The sequence below is a fragment of the Poromitra crassiceps genome, assembly GCF_964638095.1.
Source record: "Poromitra crassiceps genome assembly, chromosome: 4".
In the NCBI taxonomy this organism is placed as follows: Eukaryota; Metazoa; Chordata; class Actinopteri; order Beryciformes; family Melamphaidae; genus Poromitra; species Poromitra crassiceps.
This window is the reverse complement of record NC_139626.1, coordinates 24,949,153-24,964,922: the sequence shown is the minus strand read 5'-3', so window position 1 is coordinate 24,964,922 and position 15,770 is coordinate 24,949,153. Positions and strand designations below refer to the sequence as shown.

At 42.9% G+C, this 15,770-nt stretch overlaps 2 protein-coding genes across 3 annotated transcripts in view; one reads left to right on the top strand and one right to left on the bottom strand.

Annotated features, from left to right (window-relative positions):
• LOC310775432 (ataxin-2-like protein) overlaps positions 1–4,182 on the top strand; it is a 33,438-nt gene extending 29,256 nt beyond the window's left edge. For both annotated transcript variants that reach the window (XM_083635579.1, XM_083635578.1), the window contains 4 exons: positions 107–216; positions 301–480; positions 1,442–1,604; positions 3,447–4,182. In XM_083635579.1, the coding sequence (XP_083491705.1) occupies positions 107–216; positions 301–480; positions 1,442–1,604; positions 3,447–3,496 (503 nt within the window). In that variant the 3' untranslated portion in view covers positions 3,497–4,182. The remainder of the gene's footprint in view (positions 1–106; positions 217–300; positions 481–1,441; positions 1,605–3,446) is intronic.
• A 572-nt stretch (positions 4,183–4,754) lies between these two features.
• Positions 4,755–15,320, bottom strand: adprh (ADP-ribosylarginine hydrolase; the record flags this gene model as incomplete). The annotated part of the gene is made up of 7 exons (XM_083635598.1): positions 4,755–4,890; positions 7,674–7,901; positions 8,284–8,550; positions 12,118–12,223; positions 12,352–12,450; positions 12,801–12,909; positions 15,237–15,320. 7 exons carry the CDS (start codon positions 15,318–15,320, stop codon positions 4,755–4,757), a joined length of 1,029 nt encoding a protein of 342 aa, XP_083491724.1.
• Positions 15,321–15,770: the final 450 nt, after the last annotated feature.

Sequence of the window (15,770 nt, the reverse complement as noted above, 5' to 3'; positions counted from 1 at the left end):
TTACTGACAGTAAAATATTCATACATACTGTATAGCTGTCAGGAGACTTGATTGAATGTAGCCTACTAGAAAAAATAAAGGCATTGTTTATCTTTTCTCTCTGAAGCACCCCAGTCCTTCACCCATCACTCGGGCGCAGTGCATCAGCCGCAGCCCTCCAGCACCCCCACAGGCAACCAGCCCCCACCTCAGCATGCTGCCCCTAGCCCCGGACAGGTAAGACCCCATGGATCTCGCAAATGATACCAGTATGCTGTTGTCTAATGGAGTCCATCTGACGGCGCGTTCTCTCATCCTCAGAATGCCCAGGCGGGCCCCCAGCCCCAGTCGCTGTACCACTCAGGTCCCCTATCAGCACCCACCCCTCCCAACATGCCGCAGGGCCACACGTCTCCACAGGGATCCTACCCCATCCAGGGCTACAGCATCCACAGCCACCAGGGCATCCCACACACGTACAACCTGGGACAGTTGGCGCAGGTATGGCTCCAGCATGCAGGGTCCTCTCTTTCGTCTAGAGGTTACGAGTGATGCTGTTTGGTTGCTGTTCCTTCTCTTGCATCACAGAAGGAATGACTTCTGGTAGAATGGGTAGGCCTAAAACACACCAAATGTATAAAAATGTCATATTTAGTATGACAGAAGGTTCTGTAATTGTGGTAAATAGGGATGCACTGATCATAGTTGGCTGATACACATTCTAAATGGGAAATCTGATTGGCTGTCATCACCGTTTCAACTGCACAATCATAACATTGTAGACATAACTTTGTTATTTAAGCTCATGAACTGTTTGACAATAATTGAATGCAGGTCTCGTTTGTGTATTTTTGTTTTTTAATCGGGAACAGGCCCATCTGTTCTTTTAAGTGATCTTGCAGTTTTTACAATATTTCCAGAAGCATAGCACAGAGATCATATCATTTCATTTTGTTCTTTTCTGAGCAGAGCACTTTTAAAAGTGTTTGATTATTTTGTTCTTTCGCTGTTTTTTTGCTGCTGATAAGCACCGACTACTCCTTTCTCAGTTGGTGTTATGAATATCATAGCCTGCCCTGTATGATTAGATTAGTTTGGAAATGTGCTGCCTTAATGAAAATCTTCAAGAGTCAAGAGTCATCAAGCACACACTAACATGCAGTAAGTGTTTGGATAAAAAAACAATGATGGTTTATTTGACATGTGGTTAGGCCAGGAATGTCATGCAGCCATAAGAACAATGACATTTTATTGTCTATGCTTGATGCACTGTTAGGAACTCTGGGCACCACGTCATGGATCCATTTCAATTGGCAATCGGTGATCAGCCAATCACATTGTTACAAAACCTCATCAGTGCATCCCTAGTGCAAAAACCCTAGTGTATTTTTTGATCAGCATTGCTTTGAATGGAGTCCTTTTTCTGATCTTGACGTGGTCTGTCCATCCTCTGGCTGCCCAGCATGTGCAGGGGGCGATGTCTGGTCCCCACCACACGGGGAGCCACGGTCAGCCCCAGTTAGTGATGTTGCAGCCTCCTCCCCAGCAGGGCCCCGGCTCTGTGCCCCAGCACCCGCAGCACGGACCCCAGCAAGGAACACACTTCTACATAGGACATCCACAAGGTACGGGCCCTTAAATGTCGGAGAACAGGCCACATATTGTATGCATTTGGCTGATAGATGATTATGAAGTTCTTTTTTACATTGATATAATTTATAATATTGTCATTTAGCTGAGTCTTATCCAGAGTGACCAGGTAGTAGGGCTTTCTTAATCAAAAACATTTCCAGCAGAACACATGGTAGATGGTCATCACTCGCAGGCTGTTGTAATTGCAGAGCTCAACAGTCACGTGACACCTCTGTTCCGGAAGAATATTTCCCCGTTCATATTCTGCAATGAGATTTGATTATTAGCCATAATGTTGTAACCACCCAATGTAGACTTAGCACGGGCCTGACAGTGGTGACACAATGGTATATCTTCCTGTAGAAGCCACAAATCGGTAAGATATCCTTGTATTTTAATTTTTTTTTCATGTAATACACTACCCGCAATTTGACAATGTAATATCGTCTTTGATTGGTGCAGCTCGCTGTATGGTCGTCTGTGATTGGGGGCCTGCACTAATTTCTCTCTCTGGCTGTTCTACTATGGACTTAGGCCACCTCTTGCAAAGTAAAGGTGTAAAACCGCCACTGAGTGACGACCGATATTGAAGCTAATACGAATCAGGCTGCTTTTAACGCCGCCACCCGTTTTGAAATCAGTCACCCGTTTGTTTACTTTAATGCACAGAAATGCATCTATCTATGGTGATGTTAGCCATTGAGCTAATAGTCTAATGGTGGCCGCGCAAACTGCTGGTCCCACCCACTGCCGCTTAGAATGATCTCCCATTGGCTGAGATGTTCTGTCGCTCAGTCCACTGCTAGTCTGATTGGCCGGAAATGCCGTAATGTATTATGGGATGAGTAGTTTCTTCACTCTTATAAGATGTACACAGTCTTGTACCCAGCCCCCCCCCCCCCGTTTTTCAACTCTGAATCTCCAATTCTCTCAGGCCGGTTGGCTAAGTTCCAGGCTTAAAACTCTTTAGATAATGATTTTCTAAATGTGATTGAGAAAAATGAATGTGTAAATAATACGCTCACACGGTGCACGGTGGCGCAGTGGCAGCGTTGCCAGACGTACGATAATTATCGTATTTGTACGATAATTTCGACCTCTGTACGATGTACGATCAATAATCCCAAAATCCCCCAAATGTACGATAATTTCATCATTTTGTGACACTAGACGAATCCTACGTCTATCACTCTATCTGTTTATACAATCATCTTTTCAAACAACATATTTGCAGCCAATACGTGCAGGGTGTTTTGTTGTTGTTGCAACGCAGGCTGAGATCACAGTGTTGAAAGAGCATGCCAAGTCCAAAAAGTAGCCTGTGATCAGCCGCAGCCCCCCCGACTTTGGCGCGCCAAAGGCGCGCCGCGCTGGGGAGGGGGCGTACGATAATTTCACTCCAAAAACGATAATTTTGACCCTCTGGTACGATAATTCAACATTTGCCATCTGGCAACACTGCGCAGTGGTAGCACTGTTGCCTCACAACAAGGTCCTGGGTTTGATTCCCGCCTGGGACGCGTTTGCAGTTTGCATGTTCTTCCCATGCTTCCCTGGAGTTTCCTCCAGAACCCCCAGCTAAAAACATGCAAAAAAAAAAACTCTCCCAAGGTGACGTCACAATGTCACAATGACTGTTGAGCTCTTTTTGACCTGTGACCTTTCAGTTGCAGAACAATCTGAAGTTACCACTAGGCCACCCTACTGCCTGTATATTCTAAAATAAGAACACTATTTGGTGCTGCAGTCTTTCGACAGCTACGTTGGATCGCAGTACATTTTCTCAGTTTAATTTGTTCTTGTTTTTTGTCCATCTGTCCCCCCGCTTCCCACAGCGATGCAGGTACAAACACACCCTTCTCCCTTCCATCCTCAAGGAAACTGATGTCACCTAGTCCCCACCCAGCTCACCCTGCCCCTGCGAATGAGCCCCAACATCCCACAGCCTCCTTGACATGAGGCCCAGGCTGGACGTGACTCACACAGACTGACAGGATAGCACAGGGGAGAGAAGAGGACAACAAGTCACACGGCACCTTATCCTTCTGCTGTAAACCTCTTCAGCAGTTCATCCTCGGTTTCAGCCCAAAACGAGGAAGACCGCGAGACGTGAGCGGGTTTATGATGAAGGCGGCAGACAGCAGCAGCATCTAATCCCAGCTGCCATCCTGCTCTCCGCTCCAACTCCTTCCCTTTTTACAGACATAAAGCATCAGGATTGCTGGGCGGAACATTCAGAGAGGGAAGACGTGGATGAATAACGGGAGCAAACACTTCCGACGTTGTGTTTCCGGCCTTGTATTTTTTAAGTACTATGAGACAAATGGGAAATGCAAACTGTCGCGGGATCCTCGTGAATTCAGAGCATGTGTCCCCAAGGAATACAGAATATACAGCATGAAAGGAGGGAATTGAAGTGGAGAGGGAATTTTTAGTAAAATACATCTATTTTTCTTTCTTTTTTATTTACTTGACCCGGTAGTTAAAAACCACCCCTTTGCCCTTCTCTCCTGTAGGGAAATATAAATAATAAAAAATGGAAAACACACAAAAAAATATTAAAAACAACAATGACCAAAAAATAAAGTTTTCAACTTAACTACAGAGCTTTGCTTGTTTGATTTATTATATCATTAATTCCACATTTTCTTTCCAGAATAGTATTTTTATTCCCTCTGCACTGTTTGAAATAATGGTAAACAACTTTAATGAGACAAAGACATTTCTGTTTCATTAGACAATAACAAGGCTCATTTGATGCTCACTAAACATTTGCTAATAAATCAAAAGGACAATAAAGACAAAAATTGAATAATTACACCCTAGGGTGCTTTACATTCTCATTAGCTAGGATTCATTCTGTTCAGTAGTACAAGGCAGAATGGTCACTAGGGGGACCCCTCTTATTACACCAGCTTACTCCCATAATCATGAGGCACACAGGTGGTGTGGCAGTGGAAATGACGGTTCTCTAGGTTAGTGGGACACTGGTCCCCCTCAGGCTTGGATGACACCACACTTTCTCTGTGACTCCATGACAGCACTCTAGGTCAATGTACTACTGAATGCACCAACTACTTTTATGTCAATGTGTCAGAGTGTGACCTAGTTTCCCGTTCAGCACGATGGCGTCGCAGTTCATTTCAGCGTGACAGGGCATAGAGCTGCTCGGCGCTGCGCTCCAGCCGCTCCCGGTACTCCAGGTTGGCATAGTTGCCCTCGGGGACGCCTCGGGTGCCGTAGAGGAGACCCCAGCAGCAGCAGGCGATCACGGCTGTGCTGTCACTGTCTCCTGTGGAGGGGGAGAAGCATGTACAGGAGGTGTGTGTATGTGAAGCAGATTTTCTCAATGGCATGGCTTTAAATGAATTGGCAGCAGAGAGAATGGCTGTAAAATACAGCTTCAGTACGAGGTATCCAACCTCTAGCCTACAAAAACAACCTGATAATGTGATCTTGCATTCTGTCTCGCTCTACGTTATCAGTCTGGACTTCCTACCACTCAGCGATTTCAGTGGGCAGGAGTATTTCTCTTGACAGACAACTCCTTCAGCCAATCGGCGTCGCCACTCGGAAGAACAGTCAAAACAAATTATCTGCTGAAAAACTCCACTGGTCCATTCTTGTTCTTGTTTAATTGTCTATTTCTGGAATAACTGCACTTATGGCTGTTGACCAATGTAAACGTTACCGCTCGTTGCCTCAGGAGATGCCGCTGCCGTTTTGCCAGCGGTGTCCCTGATTGGCCGGTTACATTGTCAACTACAGCGCAGGTCCCTGATTGGGCCGGTTACATTCAATTTGTGGAAATCAATATGGGCGGCTCGGCTGGAAGTCCAGACTGATCTCCGTGGAGTGAAACAGAATGTGAGTTTACGTGATCAGGATGGTTTTACCAGGCTATCCAACCAATTCATCAATTCATGAGTCAATACTACACATACAGTGCAAAACCGTAGACTTAACCTATACCTAAATTAATCCAAATCAATCGGGCTTTAAAAATAAAACGCCTAAACCTAAACATAGATATGCTAATAATGCATGCATCACAACTAAAACAAACAGGATGTGTATTTAGGACCTACTGCCACTCAACTGATTTGATAGTTATATTTAGGTCCAGCTGCTCAGCCAGCACTAGAAAGAGCTAATCAACTTGAGGCGACTCCTTTCCCATACAGCTTTTGAATCTGCATGACACAAAATCAGTGGAGCTCCCTCTAGTGGGATAACTGTACATCACTAAGTCGGGAAAAATAATTTAATATACATATTTGTATACCACAGTATTGATAGTCCTGTGAACAATACACATTTTAACATGTGATACTCTCCTCAACTCTGAGCCACTTGATGTTAAGGAAATGAGCAGGGAGAAGATGTGTTTGCTGTTTGGGCATGGAGTTAATCAACCTAACTATGGTAGTTTGTTTTGAGAGGTCTGTAGCTTCTTTTTAAGGATCTTAGTGCTAGTATGAAGTACAGGCGTAATGAATATGACATTGTACATAAAAGGATAACTTACTACAAGTTCCCCTGCCAATATTTCAACAGCATTTCTATATAAAATTGGATATTCTAGCAATAAATTATTTTTTGATTGACCTTTGAGAGAACTTTCAGTGCCGTAATTTCTCCAGATAGTTTATTGTCTAATACACACCCTAAGTAAGTAACGGATTCCTTGGCTGTAACTTCAACCACTCTGAATTCAGGAGACTCATCTTAGCTCTATAAAAACTGACTCAGATTTACAATGCTAACCGGATGATTGAATTCCCAAGGTTATAGAGCAGATTTTCTTTCTTAGATTTACCTCAGCCTCAGACTGTTTGCTGAATAGTAGCTGTATGAAACAAAAGTTTTCAGTACACGCCATCTGTGCAAGGCTGCTTTGGTCGCCAAGACGATGGCAGATAGATAAGTTTTAGTTCAGCATAACATTCCATATGGTTAAATGTTAGAGGGCAAAGTGTTCTGAGTCTTCAGGAAGTAAAACTCCTCACTAGCTCTGTGCAATTGATCAAATTTTAATTTAAATTACTTCCCACAATTATGAAAACAAGATCAAAAGCAATTATTATGCCTCTGCCAGCGATAGCCGAGCCAGAGGCATTGTGTTCTTCGGGTTGTACGTACGTACGGTACGTCCATCCCATGCCCGTTAATGCGATATCTCAGGAATGAATGCCTTGAGGTAATTTCTTCCAATTTGGCTCAAACATCCACTTGGACTCTAGGATGAACTCATTGGATGTTGGTGGTCAAAGTTCAAGGTCACTGTGACCTCACGTCCGTCCATCCGTCCATTCCATCAAGGAATGTGTGGGGCTAGGTAAAAAGGGCCGTAGCTAGGGATGGGAAGGTTGTAGAGAGTCTGGATTTGAGGGGTGGGTTAGGGGAGTGTTAGGGGTATGTGGGTGGTGGGAAATTGTGGTGGTTGAAAACGATTAGCCGTGTTGTTGAGGTACCCCCACACATTGCCTAAAGTACCATAAGGCTGAATGCCACACCACTGTGGTGGTCTTGTATTTTATTTCATATTTCATTTATTTATTTGTTTTTCAATTCAATTATTTAAAGTTCAAAGAAATTCAGTATTACAATTTTTTCTTTGTGAAGTTCAATAAATGCATGATTTTGCCAAAGTCAACGAGTAATTACATTAAATAATCGTCTTAAATATACCCCATTAAAATGTAATTTTACATCTAAAATATGTAAACTAGACCAAGCCTGCAGTTCGTGTTCATCATGAGCACAAAGGAAAAAATAGACCAAAAAGATATATTTCTCTATGCCCTTTTTGTTAATTAACTCAGCCTCAAACACAGTTCATGACTTTTCATTATTAATATAGCGAAAAAAAATATATATTCTTAAGCCTCCATAGTGCAGCCTAATTTAAAAATAGACCTCTCTTGAGACTGACTAGTCTCTTGACAATCCAGTGACTAGCTGAGCAATTTTTCTTTGACTTTTGCAAATCCCTAGCCCTTGAGTAGAAGAGGAAGGCGTTAATTAAGTTTAAGCCACAAATACAAACATATATTTTCTACGTTGAACTCTGACCTCCATGGAAGCCTGCCCTGCTCATAAGCTCCTCCCAGTCTGACCCCGCCCCCAGCAAGGCGTCGAGGGCGATCATTGGAGCATCGTGGCCGCTTCGGCCTGCCCAGCCGGACAGGCTGAAGCTCTTATAGGCCTCGTCTCGCTCTGCCGGCCCATAGGAGGCAGGCCAAACCACAGGCCCCACCCCATTAGAGATGCCCCTCAGATCCAGGTACCTTGAAACAGGGAGAAGGAATTATGTCCTGCCCTAAAATCCTTTTGCAACCAGAAATGAAATGACAGAAGCGAGACACCATCAATATGCTGTTAGCTCATGACTTTAAGTAGACAAACCCAAGTGTGTTATCGATTCGTGTGTCAATCCTTCGTCCTCATGAGCAATGGTTTGGAATCTAAATGAGGTGCGTGCTTTATAAGGTTACGTTATTGAACTGAATTTGACCAATGACATTTTAGTAAAAAATTTATGCCAATATCTGTTGACCTTAAAATGTACGTAAGCTAATAGATTAGTGTTGTTGGCCCTGGAGCCTTGGACAGCCTGGCCTAGAAAGCTGATCCTGCCTATGGTCATGTCATGATTCCTGCTGCTCATACCACTGCCACTTGTCACTGAAGTAACCCCAGTCTCTGTCCGACTCCTCGGCGGCGAAGTCTCGACCCTCAACAAAGCTCTTGGCGATTGGACAGGCCTCGTTGATCAGGCCCAGACCCCAGGTGGTGATTGGCCGGCGCTGGACGGCATATGCGGTGAAAAGAGCCGATGCTACGGCTCCCAGGAAACCAGTGGGGTGAGGGTGGGTCATCCTGCCTGTCTCCACGGCAACCGCCACCAACGACAGCAGCTGGGCAGGCTTTGGATACCTGTTGTAGCCAAGATAAACATTAAAATAATTCAATTTAAAATCTTACATAGATGTAATATAGACATAGACGCATCACCCAACACCAGATGTTTAGAATAGGCTTAATTAAATCTGACAATTGCCACCAATGCTCCCAAGACAACCCAGACAACTACTTTGATGCCACTTGGATCTGTCCAACTACCCTTCACTTCTGGAGACCAATCACCAATAAACTATCATCTTGGGTTGGAGGCAGCATTCCTCTAACGCCATCTCTCTGCCGAATAGGTAAATGCAGTCCATTTACCATTTACCATTCAAACATCACAAACTCCTTCTTATCGCCAAGAAAACCATACTTCAAATTAAGAACAATCAACCCCACTCAATAGCTAAATCTACTAATCACATCTCCATGGAGAAAAGAACTGCCTCATCCAAGAAGTCAAACGCACAATTCAGTACAATCTGGGACCCCTTTTATAAGAACACTTAGGGCAGTGATACTTAACTTGCGGTCTGTGGGCGGCGCCCCCTGTGTGGCCCACGATGGAATTACAACAACAAAAAAACAGTGCACCTGAACGCAACATGCAAGATACCTGCTGAATAAGTGTCCAAATGTTCATGTCATTCTGGCCAATACGCCACTTCTGTTATAGCATTTCAGTCCGGAATATGGAATATCTTTCAATAATCTATGATTTAGCTGCTAAATTGTCAAATACCGCCATCTGCTCACTACCCAGGCACTTATGTATGTACTTAACCTAACTTAACCTAACTAACAACATTGTCAGACTAAACTCCGGCTGACACCCCAAAAACCTACAATCCGAAAAATGTATATTGTTTGTTTATTAACACATTGACTGCCAGCCGTTTTTTTCTTGCTGTAGGTAGCTTCTGCCAAGCCGTTTTTTGAGGATTGTGGCTCATTTTACAAGAGCCGAGGATTCTTTTCTGCTTGGAGTTTGTGAACATACAATATCTCAAAAGTACTAATAGAATGTGTACTTTCTCTGTCTAAAAGAGTTAGTTTGTAGAGTTAGTAGTTATGTAAGCATTAGCAGTTGAATACAGCATGGTTTTAGCGTCAGAAAAAATATTCAGAGATAAACGGCTTTTTGTGAAATTCGATATAACAGTCACTTTAACCATTCATTTTTGGCTCTCTCTCTCTCTCTCTCCCTCCCCCTCTCGCTCTCTCTCTCTCTCTCTCTCTCTCTCCCTTCCTCTCGCTCTCCCTCCCTCTCTCTCTCTCTCTCTCTCTCTCTCCCTCCCTCTCGCTCTCCCTCCCTCTCTCTCTCTCTCCCTCCCTCTCGGGAGGGAGACGCACTAGGTTTAATCCTAGTGAGAGGGGGAGAGGGAGAGAGAGAGAGAGAGAGAGAGAGAGGGAGGGAGGGAGAGAGAGAGCGAGAGAGAGAGAGAGAGAGAGAGAGAGAGGGAGAGAGCGAGAGGGAGAGTTGCTTCAACTCCTCCCTCCGTGGGCGTTCTTCTTGGCTGCAGCGGCCGTCACAAGCTTGTCACCAGTCTGACTGCTTTGCTGCTGTCCTGTGCCTGTCTGCACGGCCGCTGTTTGAGGAAGTCGGCATGGACTCGCTCGCTTCTTGGAGTTTTGGTTGAGAGAAGCTTTTGCGATTCTGGTCATATTTATGCTGCGTGTTTCAAAGTGTGTTCCACCAATCTATTATGTAAATTTGCAATCCCGCATCGCCAGCAATCAGCGGGAAAACGAAAGCGTTTTCCCCCATCCATTTTCATGAGAATGGCTGGGGTGAGAATGGCGTGACAAGTTAAAAAAATGCTTGCCTTCCTCCGTCAGGAGAGCACTGTTGCCACTTAGTGGGTCGGTGGAATGGGTTGTAAACGTTCGGTGGCTCCAATAATTATATAAGAGATGTAAAAGGGTTAGATGCACATCCCACGGTCAAAAAAAAAAAATCATTTTTTTGACGAGTCAAGTCGTCGCTGGCAGTGAACAGCTGGATTGTGTTTGACGACTACACTCGTCGTTGGCAGTCAAGGTGTTAACTGGCCCCTGGCCTTCTATCATTTCACAAAAGTGGCCCCCGGGCAAAGCAAGTTGAGTATCCCTGACTTTATTTAGAAAACTTGTTTGGCAAACCTTTGCAACGCACCTACATGACTTCCCTCCTTTCTCTTTCCTTTCCTAATTACACACACACACACACACACACACACACACACACACACACACACACACACACACACACACACACACACACACACACACACACACACACACACACACACACACACACACCTTGAATGCTCTCCATATAAATTAGTTACATATTCTTACTTTCTATACTTTAGTTGACCATTACCATTATTACCATCATCCTCCATCCTCATTACTTGTATCAGTATCATGCTGGTCCAGACTGTGCTTTGTCCTGTCTTCTCCTGTCCATTTTGTCTTGCCCTGTCTTGTCCTGTCCATTTTGTCTTGCCCTGTCTTGTCCTCTCCGTTTTGTCGTTTTGTCTTGCCCTGTATTGTCCTTTTCTTTTGCCCTGTCTTGTCCTGTCCATTTTGTTTTGCCCTGTCTGGTCCTTTCTTGTCCTGTCTGTCCTGCCTTTGTCTTGTACCTACACCGTAAATATGGGTGCATAGCACTTGGGCTGTGGTGAGAGGGGGGTTACGGTAGGGAAGAGGATGGGGTCTCAGGGATTAGGATAACATGTCCTAGGGTGAGAGGCAGGATGCGTCTTCACCATTGTATGAAATTTGATTACTGTACTATAATTTAATACAAAATAAAGTTCTCCGAAGAGGGGGCAACTGTGTGCACAATACTTTATTCATTATTTTATAGACTCCACATAATATGTTTTACTTGTACTGCCTGTTGTCTTCTTAACCCTTGAACCCTTTATTATCAACTGCTTGGTGATCAAGGAATTGGTGCTTATTCCAGAGTTCGCAGGTGGCACACACACACACACACACACACACACACACACACACACGCACACACACACACATACACACAACCCCCCCCCCCCCCCCCCCATCTCAAAATAAAATTGCATTCGATTATGTCTGCCCCAGAGTCACTCTTCATAAGATTACTGCAAACTTCAGGAGGAATGTTAATTTTAAAAAAAAAGGGAGGGGGGGTTAGGGTTAGGATTAATTATCTGCTCGTATCTCAGCCCCAAGATTCCAGGCAATGTATGAGATCAGGTCCTAATACTAAGGAAAATGCTTGGCCTCTTGGATTACTTAAAAACAATTTGTTGTTTGAATATATTTTCCCTGTCTCAATTGGCAGAAATCATTGTGTAACTAATTACTTTGCGATATTGATCCCAAAGCTTCAGTTATTGCTGCTATACAATTATATTAAAAACTACCCAGAGGCTTACAACTAAATGATTACTACTAAAAGGAGAGGATAAATAGATGCCTTGTATTTGCGTAAGCCATATTGCAAGGTTGGTCTAATTAGGAATTAATTATTTGACCTATGGAGCGCGCATAAAAAATATATAATAGAATAGAATAAAAAAAAAGACTACATGAGAATTAGGTTGAGTGACCGTGTGTTTGTTTTACCTCAGGCCGATGCACATGGACCTCATGGCCGCTCCGCAGCCCGTCCCCTCGGGGTTATAGGGCACTCTGTAACCGCCCTCCTGCCCCGGCCTCAGCTGGGACACTCCTGACGGGACAGGGCAGAGCATGTAGTAGGGCCTCCGCTTCTCCACTCATGCAGGCGATATGAGTGAAGAAGGAAGAAATTAAGATTGAAAGTATCAATAGTGAATGGTGTCTCTCTTTCACTCTCACCCAGAATGCTTGAAGGCCCTGGTTTCCTCCCTTCCATGTCTTTCATGCCCTCAACGTAGCGAGCAGCCACCTCATGCAGCAGCTCCTCCCCTGTCTTCTCTGTGAAAAAGACATAAAGTCAGCTTGTTCTGGCTGTGCACCCCTAACACTTTTAACACCTGTTAACAAGAGCAGTTGTTTTGCCCTGTCACAGTAAAGGTCAAGTTGATTTTTTTTTTACCATCTTCCTCGCATTAAAGTCTGAAATAAATCCATCAATAAAGGCAAGACAGCGGGAATTGTACTTAACCTTTACATTGGGCTCTTGAGGAGGGAGGGCTGGGTTTGTGTCACCATGAGGACTCATCACAACGGCATCGAGTATCAAATCAATCCAATCAACTGCCAGATTGACGTCAATTAAAACAGAATGGAGAGAACAAATTGGTACAATGTGATTTTGACCTCACCAGTTGCCAGTCCCTCGGCCGTTGCCAGATGCAGAACCGTGTCATCGCTCACCGGCCAGTCGGGCAGCTGGGCCTTGATGTTCTTCAGCCCGCCAAGCTCCTTCAGCTCCTGCCGTAATGGAAAGGCTGATGAGTCACACTGCCAACTAATGACTTATTTGACTTCTAATAAGCACTTCTTCAGAGAGGTTTTCGCTGAGGCTCCCAAACCTTTTCATGTCCATAGATAGGCATTAGACAATGTTTGATACGATTTGGTCCTGAGGAACCATACAGAACTCAGTTATGATTTAGCATAGAGTTGCATAAAGTTTGCAATGAAATCTATTGTCGAAACAGTCATCCTTATAAATCCTCTCTTCTTGTTGTGAATGCAATAATAGTGAAGTTAAACTATTAGTCATTTTGGTAACACTTTACAATAACGTACACAAATCCTATAGTAGTTACTGATAAACTAACCATTAACTAATCGCCAGTTAATCATTCGCTAATGAAAAATTTGGCATTAGTTTATCACTAGTTAATCATAGTTAATGAGTAGGTAGTCATTAGTTAATGATTAGTATCTAATTTCCTGAGTAGAGTAGTTAATCAGTACCTAATGATTACTAAATTTCAGCTCGTGAATAGAGTAGTTAATCATTACTTAATGATTCCAAAATGTCAGTGCGTGAATGTATTAGTTAATCATTAGTTAATCATTAGTTAATCTTTTTGTGTACCCTATTGTAAAGTGGTGCATCATACTCAGTAGTTTATGAATACTGAATCATTACCTGTCCATTAGTTACTCTTTTCGCACCCTAATATAAAGTGAAAGATATCCTTATCAAATAAACACTCCCTCCAGGTGAGATTCGAACCCTGAACCCCAAGATTGTTAAATTGTAAGTCTGGTTCTCTACCATCTGAGCTAACCAGCCTGTTGCTTGTTCGAGCCATACTATTGAATGTAGAGCCTGAGACCAAGTATTATAGTTTAAAGGTATATTCCACCCAAATACTACTTTCTGTCCAAGTACTTACAAGCAGTGTTGGGAGTAACTAGTTACTAAGTAACTAGTTACTGTAACTTAACTACCTTTTTCAGTAACTAGTAATCTAACTAATTACTTTTTCAAATTCAGTAACTCAGTTACAGTTACTAAAATAGTAACTGGACTAGTTACTAGTTACTTTAGGACATGAAAATAACGGACAACTTCAGAGGATTACCCAGTTTCTGATCCTCAGACCTAGTCCGGGGAAAGAGCTGCAGCCAGAGCCCCAGAGGCTAAGGACCTTGATAGGCTATAAGCCTCCCCAATAAGCGAATGTTCAATGCCACACTGTGGCACAGCAACACTAACATAATGTGTGCATTAATAACAATCGAAGCGGACTTTTAAAAGTAACGCAAAAGTTACTTTCCCTAGTAACTAATTACTTTGAAGTAACTGGTAACTTTAAAGTAATTAAATTACCTTTTGAGAGAAGTAACTAGTAACTGTAACTAATTACCAATTTTCAGTAACTTTCCCAACACTGCTTACAAGTACTTAGACATAAGTAGTATTTGGCTGAAACATACCTAAGTACTTGGACATGAAGTAGTATTTGGATGGAATATACCTTTAAAACTATAAGTATTTGGAGAGAAGGTAGTATTTGGGTGGAATATATCTTAAAAACTATAAGTACTTGAACAGAAAGTAGTATGTGGATAGGACATAATACTTAGTCTCTGACTCTACAGACCTATAGTATGGCTCTACCAAGTAACAGGCTGGTTAGCTCAGATGGTAGAGAACCAGACTTACAATTTAACAATCTTGGGGTTCAGAGTTCGAATCTCACCTGGAGGGAGTGTTTATTTGATAAGGATATCTTTCACTTTATATTAGGGTGCGAAAAGAGTAACTAATGGACAGGTAATGATTCAGTATTCATAAACTACTGAGTATGATGCACCACTTTACAATAGGGTACACAAAAAGATTAACTAATGATTAACTAATGATTAACTAATACATTCACGCACTGACATTTTGGAATCATTAAGTAATGATTAACTACTCTATTCACGAGCTGAAATTTAGTAATCATTAGGTACTGATTAACTACTCTACTCAGGAAATTAGATACTAATCATTAACTAATGACTACCTACTCATTAACTATGATTAACTAGTGATAAACTAATGCCAAATTTTTCATTAGCGAATGATTAACTGGCGATTAGTTAATGGTTCGTTTATCAGTAACTACTATAGGATTTGTGTACGTTATTGTAAAGTGTTACCGTCATTTTGCTGGACCCCTCTGAAATCCACTGAAGGACTCCTGGACGTCCCCGGACCCCACTTTGGAACACCACTGGACTAGTCAACCCTCGCTACTAGCAGTAGTAGCAGGTGACTAATATGATATCATCCATGTTGTTCCTTCTCTGACCTGGTGAATGACCGGTCCCGACTCGTTGTACTCCCACAGCTGGTTCCTGTAGCCCAGAGCATCGCCCACCCCACTCAGCAACATGGCTGCCTTGTAGTCCTCTACTGTAGCAAAGCTGCTGGGAGAAAAGACATAAAGGCTCATGGCACTCAGTTAAACATTCATCCCATATCAGTCTGGTGTGTTTTACAATGAAGCAAGATGGATAGATCTTTTGCTTTTCTTGCAAAAATGCATGGCCTATTGACCTATGCTCCAAAAAATACATTTCACTTTTAGATGTTTCAGAGAAAACAACAAAGTGGCACAAGAAAGCTCAGCAAGCCAAAGTAGAACAATCAAGAGAAAAAGGGAGCTTCTTGGATATTTAGGAGCAACATTTAAATTTAATACAGAAGTATTGTATATGTGTACTGAAAAAGTTTACCAACAAGTGTACATCTTCAATCAAATAAACAGGGGCACAAAACGCAACTCGTTTCAACCTCGCTGGTCTTCTTTTAGATGTTTTAGAGATGATATCCCCCAAAATGC